The sequence below is a fragment of the Parasteatoda tepidariorum genome, chromosome 3, assembly GCF_043381705.1.
Source record: "Parasteatoda tepidariorum isolate YZ-2023 chromosome 3, CAS_Ptep_4.0, whole genome shotgun sequence".
Lineage (NCBI taxonomy): Eukaryota > Metazoa > Arthropoda > Arachnida > Araneae > Theridiidae > Parasteatoda > Parasteatoda tepidariorum.
The window spans coordinates 16861668-16868371 of record NC_092206.1 but is presented as its reverse complement, the minus strand read 5'-3'; the positions used below and the strand labels follow the sequence as shown (position 1 = coordinate 16868371).

The 6704-nt window shown below is 31.6% G+C and overlaps 1 protein-coding gene across 1 annotated transcript in view; it reads right to left on the bottom strand.

Moving 5' to 3' along the window:
* Nucleotides 1-333: 333 nt before the first annotated feature.
* Nucleotides 334-6704, bottom strand: part of LOC107438566 (uncharacterized) — a 14221-nt gene continuing 7850 nt past the window's right edge. Inside the window, exons 3-5 of the mRNA XM_016050881.3 lie at nucleotides 5043-5177; nucleotides 2300-2392; nucleotides 334-615 (exon numbers count right to left, since the gene is read on the bottom strand). Coding sequence (XP_015906367.1) covers nucleotides 380-615; nucleotides 2300-2392; nucleotides 5043-5177 — 464 coding nt within the window. The 3' untranslated portion in view covers nucleotides 334-379. The remainder of the gene's footprint in view (nucleotides 616-2299; nucleotides 2393-5042; nucleotides 5178-6704) is intronic.

Sequence of the window (6704 nt, the reverse complement as noted above, 5' to 3'; positions counted from 1 at the left end):
TCTACATAAGTACAATACTGTGTCTTTGATGATAAAATACTATGTCTTTGATGATAATATATTATGTCTTTGTGCTAGAACATTGTGTTCATTGGCGAGCGAGCGCAGCGAGCCATGGTTCACGGCGTGAACCACATAGGATTGCGTAGCAATTCTCGGGGGTTGGCGAGCGTTAGCGAGCAGGGGGCGGAGCCTCCTAGTACTTATGAAATCAGTTAGAAATCAGACGACTCAACTCTAGTTTCATTTTGCCAAACAAACCATTCTTGCATTAGGCTTTAACAACGTTTATTTCAAATTCTCTCTAAAACGAGACATAATAAAAAGTCAATGAAAGTCTGTATTATTTTTATTAAAAAATAAAATTACGTCATTATACTTAATCAGTAGGATATTTCGTATCACCAAATCCCACGTCGAGTTGCGGTTGAATATTTATACAACCAATATTCAAATGAAAGACATGGAATTTTAATATCCTCGGCGAAACTTTCAAACAAGCGTGAATGCTTTCCAGGTGAGATTGAATATCGAAGAGGCCGATGCAGAAATCAAAAAGTAGGCCAAACCCTGGTGGAACGGGAGAAGAAAGGCAGATCTGGGGCGGATTTCTCACTGAAATAAAATAAAAATTTATTTCTTATATTGTATTTCACTCATTATCCAAAATGGCACAATAGTCTAGGAAGCAATACTGAATTATACAAATTGCCAGTCCTTTTGTGTTTATAATTTACTGTGAAAAGCATATTTCATTTGCGCCGATCCCTGTTACATATATAATTGCAGCCTAAAACGAAAGATTTTAATTTAGAACGTAAGAATGATCGGTCTTGTGCAGCATATTTCATATGCGCTGTACCGTGCTACATATAAAATCTGCAGTCTGATAAGAAAGAATTTAATTTAGAACATATGAATAATCGGTCTTGTACTTCATACGGACCGTTCCCTGTTACATACGTAATTGGCAGCCTAAAACGAAAGAATTTAATTTAGAGCATAAGAATAATGGGTCTTGTGCAGTACATTTCGTATTGCGCCGTTCCCTGTTAAAGATAAAATCTGCAGCTTAATACGAAATATTTTAATTCAGAACCTAAGAATAATCGGTCTTGTGCAGCATACTTCATATGCGCCGTTACCTGTTTCATATATATATAATCTGCAGTCTAATATGAAAGAATTTAATTCAGAACATAAGAATAATCGGTCTTGTGCAGCATATTTCATATGCCCCGTTCCCTGTTTCATATATATAAAATCTGCAGTCTAAAACGAAAGAATTTAATTTAGAACATAAGAATAATCGATCTTGTGCGGCATATTTATGTGCGCCTTTCTCTGTTACACATATAATTGGCAGCCTAAAACGAAAGAATTTAATTTAAAAGGTAGGAATAATCGGCATTATGCTCATATTCAGTATGTACTGACCTTTACTAGTTTTGATCTTTCGCGGTAATGTAAACAAACACTTCGCCTTTTCCGATATATTTGGTAGTATGCAACTCCCTTTACTACAGAATGTTGACATTCACTGATTTTATTTTTTTAATAACATTTACAATTTTCAAACTAAAACAAAAGATTATAACCAAATACTCCATCTTAAATTGAGATATTTAGTATGTACCAGCATTTACTGTGATTTGCTTATTTTGATCTTTTACAGAGATATTTATAATATGCTAAATAAAGTAGTGAAAAAAAATTTAACCAAATATCCAGTCTTTCACAGATACATTTGACTGAATGTTGACATTTACCGAAGAATGTTGACATTTTTCAATTTTAGATTTTCTCCGTAACATTTGTATTCTGAAGCTAAAACAAAATAGTGTAACCAAATAATCTTTATTTCACCAACACATTTAGTATGTGTCATCCTTCATTGAGGAATCTCGATATTTACTGATTTCAGCCTTTTAGAGTAACATTCATAATTTGCAAGCAAAAACTGAAATATGCAACCAAATTATCCGTCTTTTTAATGTAACTCGACCAGATTCCCGACACATTTGATGTTCAACAGAGAATGTTGACATTTACTAATATTGGTCTTTTCCCGTAACATTTGCAGTCTGAGGGTAATAATAACTAATCATATCTTCTCTTCTTCGCCTCTATTATTCTATTCTCTTATTCTACATATTTTTAAATTCTATACATATTTTACAAAAAATCTCTTACATTTAATTTATTTTGCCTAACATTTGTGTCTAACAGTTGAGATAAAACAACAAATTTATAATATTAATGGTGAATAATTAATGAAAGAATAAAACTTCTAACTTACAAGATATGGAGTTGTTGAATAATTTTATACCGGCAATTTCCACAAAAAGAAGTAACTCTGTGTTACTTCCAAAGTATGTAAGATTCAAATGAACTGTAAAACAAAGTAACACAAATCATTAAAAAGGCCATTCGCAAAACTAATACAATTTCATAGTAAACAAAACGTTGAATCATTTTGAAAACGTTTAACTGTTAAAATCGCAAAGATAGTGTTACTAAAATCACTAAGCACATATTGTTCAAATATGCATAACGTGACATATATACTGTACAAATGACATAAAACAGAATCACCCTCAACTACTTTTATTTTTATAATCAGATTCACTAATTCATTTTCTTATTCTTTTTCTTGTTTTCTTCACTCTCTATATTAAAAGAAAAAGCTTGAACTCATAGTATTCATAGCGAAGTATTTAAATTCAAAATTACACAATCTTAGAAGTAAGCACTTGTAGAATTAACTAATGACACAAACACGTGAATAAATTTACAATTAGATCTTATGTAAAACACATTAATAAAAAAAAAACAGAAAGTTTATCATAGTTAAGGAAAGTATATCTCACTGTATTAAACAATTAATAAAGATTGTCATTCCCCTGGTTATTATTGGCTTAATAACAAAATGTAGAGTTTGTGTGTCCGTGTGTTTGACTGTCCCTCTAATAGCTCTTGAACCGTTTATTCTAGCTTCGTGAAATTTAGACAGTGGATAAAAGGAAAAATTTTAGTCTCCTTAAAAATTCGCTCAAATATTCCAATTAGATTGATCAGGAGGGATGCTAGAAAAAAAAAATGGAAGCAAAGTTGCATAGGTGAAAGGCAAAAAATCGCCATACAAATACTGACGCCAGGTCTTAATTAATTTCAGTAATAATTATTAATTAAAGTAAAAAAAAGCTATGCAATCAAATAACTAAATTAAAAAAGAAACGGTACTAATTCGCTTTGGAGAAACGTAAAACATCGCCAAACTATTATTGACGCCAATGATGATGATGACTAATTAATTTTGTTAATCTGTTCTAATTGAACCCAAAACCGGTATTTATCGGTTAGTATAGGGCACAAGCGGAAAAAACACCGAAGCATTTAATCCTCAACCAACTTTTTTTACTATTTTCTTTATTTTTTTAAACTCGTAGAAAAATGGGCATTCGCAAAAATAAATAAAATAATAAAATTTTTTAAAGAAAATTGAAAAGGATAGTTGAATTTACTTACGCTCGGCTAACCCAAAATAAAATAATCTATGAACAAAAAAAGCAAAATTAACAGATAATTGGTACCACCACACAATTTTTACCACCAATGACGGTTACTTAATTTTAGTATTAGTAAGTAACTAATTTAAATTTTAAAAAAATTAACTATGTACCCTATAAACAAAAATTAATAAAAAATGGTCCCTTAGGAAAAACGTATGAAATCGTCCAAATATTATTGACGCTAATGATGCTTAATTAAGATTGGTAATAGACAAAACTGCTGTTGGGCAGTTTCGATGGGTACCAAAGATAATAATATAGGTGCAATGTATTATATTGGTACATTTGGTACCTATTAAAACACCATCAATACAGGGTGGTTTTAATATAGACACTATGGAAAGAGTTTTTTACTGTCCCTCAAAAAAAACAAAGTACCGGAGAAAATTGCTCGGTTGTGATAAACTTCGACTTTCAGGAGTTGATATTAGACCTGAAAATTTAGATTTTTTAGTTAGTAGCCAGTGGACGGTAGGTGATGAGTCGATGACTGATATCGATTTGTCATTTTCATTTAATAACCACTTCTTTCGAATTATTTCAATCCGGGTGGGTGACCGCTTGGATCAGTCTGCGTAGGAACCGAGGGTGTGTGGTATTGGTCGTCGTTAATTGTTCTACCGTAAAGTGGTCGACTTCGAGTGTAGGACGTCGGGCTACCGAAGCGAGGGTGCCATCCCCTCTGCAAAGGATCAAAATTGTGATGGCATGTCTTGGGATCATCCTCAAGGATACTTCCCAGACCGTCGCCAATAGCCCATTGTGCAGCTCTAGTGCGACGTAAATGAACTACAACAACTACCAATCTTTCAAAATCATTATTTTTGCTTGGATTAAATTACATTTTTAAAAATCTCATATTAGAAATATTCTACGTCTATAAGAAATTAATTCTGCAATAAAAAATAATATAAATATGTGAAAAAAAACTTCGTTAAACATACTGACTTTAAAGAACTTTATTTCAAAGTGTTTGGGGAGGCAAAATACATTTAATGTATATGTTACCGTAAATGACAGTAGTTATTTATTTATTTATTTATTTATTAGGGTTTTTTTTCCATCCTGCGTGAAGAACTGGCTTCAACTACTAAATCTTTAAATTAAAATAAAATAAAATCTAGTCAAAAGTTATATTAACCTGCGTTTAAATGTTGTTTTCCATCTATGATGTATGAAATAGTTTAAACTAATTGTTTTGGTTGTTTCAACACAATGACACAGCTACCCATTTCACATAATGTTTGGGGAATATACACCAATGCATTCCGTCTTCATTTATAATCCCATACTGGACATTGTTCTATTAAGTCTTGCTTAACATACATTGAAGGAACTTGTTGATTGCTCTAGATATATGGAATTCGTATTATTATTGAATTGAACGGCGGATCCCTGGTCTGGGACATAAACTAATATAAATTGGAACGTAGGTGCTGACCCTGACCATTTAAATATTAATCAACTTACTGTTTTCTGACCATCCAACAAAAGGGATTGTGAGATTTCCATTACAATCACATCCCATGCCTTTGCAGTCACACCTAAATGGAAATGGTACTTGGTATGATAATTGTTCAATTGCTTTCCCAAAGACAGTTTCAGCTGTAAAACAAAACAAAAGAAAAAAACGTGAACTACTTATAATAATCTTTTGCCTCTTTAAAATGCATAGCTGATATCTATTTTATTTATTCTTTTTTTTCCTCTCACATTTTATAAAGGAAGTTATACATAAATTGCTTCTTTTGTCAAACTTTTAGTGTGTAGTGTTATGAATTTAAGCAAATCAGTGATGTTTTACCACTAAGTCTTAATATGTAAGTAGGGTTTGGACGGGCAAAAAAAGCCTTCTGATTGAAATTAAAAATGAAAGGGAAGAAAAAAACACATAATTTTGTGAGCGATAATGAAAAACTTCTAAAAGTATTTAATGGAAAATATTATGTTGTGCTTCAGAGCAAAACTCCTGAGGAAAAAAAATTTTAAAATAAATTAAGATAAATTTATAAATAAAAAAAACTGCATGTCGAACTGCTACTACCTACGGGTGTTGTTACTACGCGTATTGCTGCCAGCCAAATGATTTCGACGTAGTTACAGTTCTAAAATTATAGTTTCTGATTAGTTAAATAAAAAAACTTAATTTTTGAAGTTTCTTACGTACACTTCAGATTTTAGCTCTACTAATAGTTTCTGCTAATGGCATCAACCAATTTTATATTTAACTCCACTGACATAAAAGTAAATAAATAGAATAAAAACTGTTTTATTTTATTCAAATTGATAATTTAACTGGAAAATTCATGTCTGTTTTTAAATTTCTTTTCTAATTCCCGCAAAAACGAAAAATAAGAAAAATATTTATTTCATGTGAATTAAATTTAAATAGATGTAAATTATATTTAAAAATTCTAAACATCTGAAAAAACACATACAGGTAAAAACTGTAAACAGCTTTTAATTCCTTATAAATAAGTATTATTTTCAATCTATAGATATATCGACGTATACATAAAATGCAAAAAAATATGTGAAAACAATTACTTATTTTATATATAGTTTAATACGAAACAATTACTTATAGGAAAATTTTTTTTAACATTATTAAAGTTGTGCATTGTTTACACTATTTGTTTCCAGCTTCTAAATATTTTAAATATACACTGAGTGACCAAATTATTATGACCACCTCAGAGTTTTATGCAAATGAGTTATTGCGTCACAGCGCTGCCGCGAGAGGGCAAGATAACTATAACACGGGAATGCTGGACAAGTGAGTCATCAGTTATATTGCTCAGATATGGGAAAGAAAAGTGATTTGACTGAATTTCAACGTGGAATGATTTTGGGTGCGAGATGTGTCGGAACGAGTATCAGCAAAACGGCTGCACTTGTGGAGTGTTCTAGAGCAGCAGTTGTTAATGTGTACAAAGAATGGACAATCAAGCAAAAAACCGGGTCTCAACGTCAGACTTGTGGTCGTCACAGGGTACTGAATGCTCGATCAGAGAGAAGGCTGGCCAGGGTTGTGCAGCTTTTAAGCTTCTCAGAACACTTTATTTCGCATAGGCATACATAGTAAACTTTAGGGTCACGCTGTGTACCCCCTAATTGACCTATAATTATTTC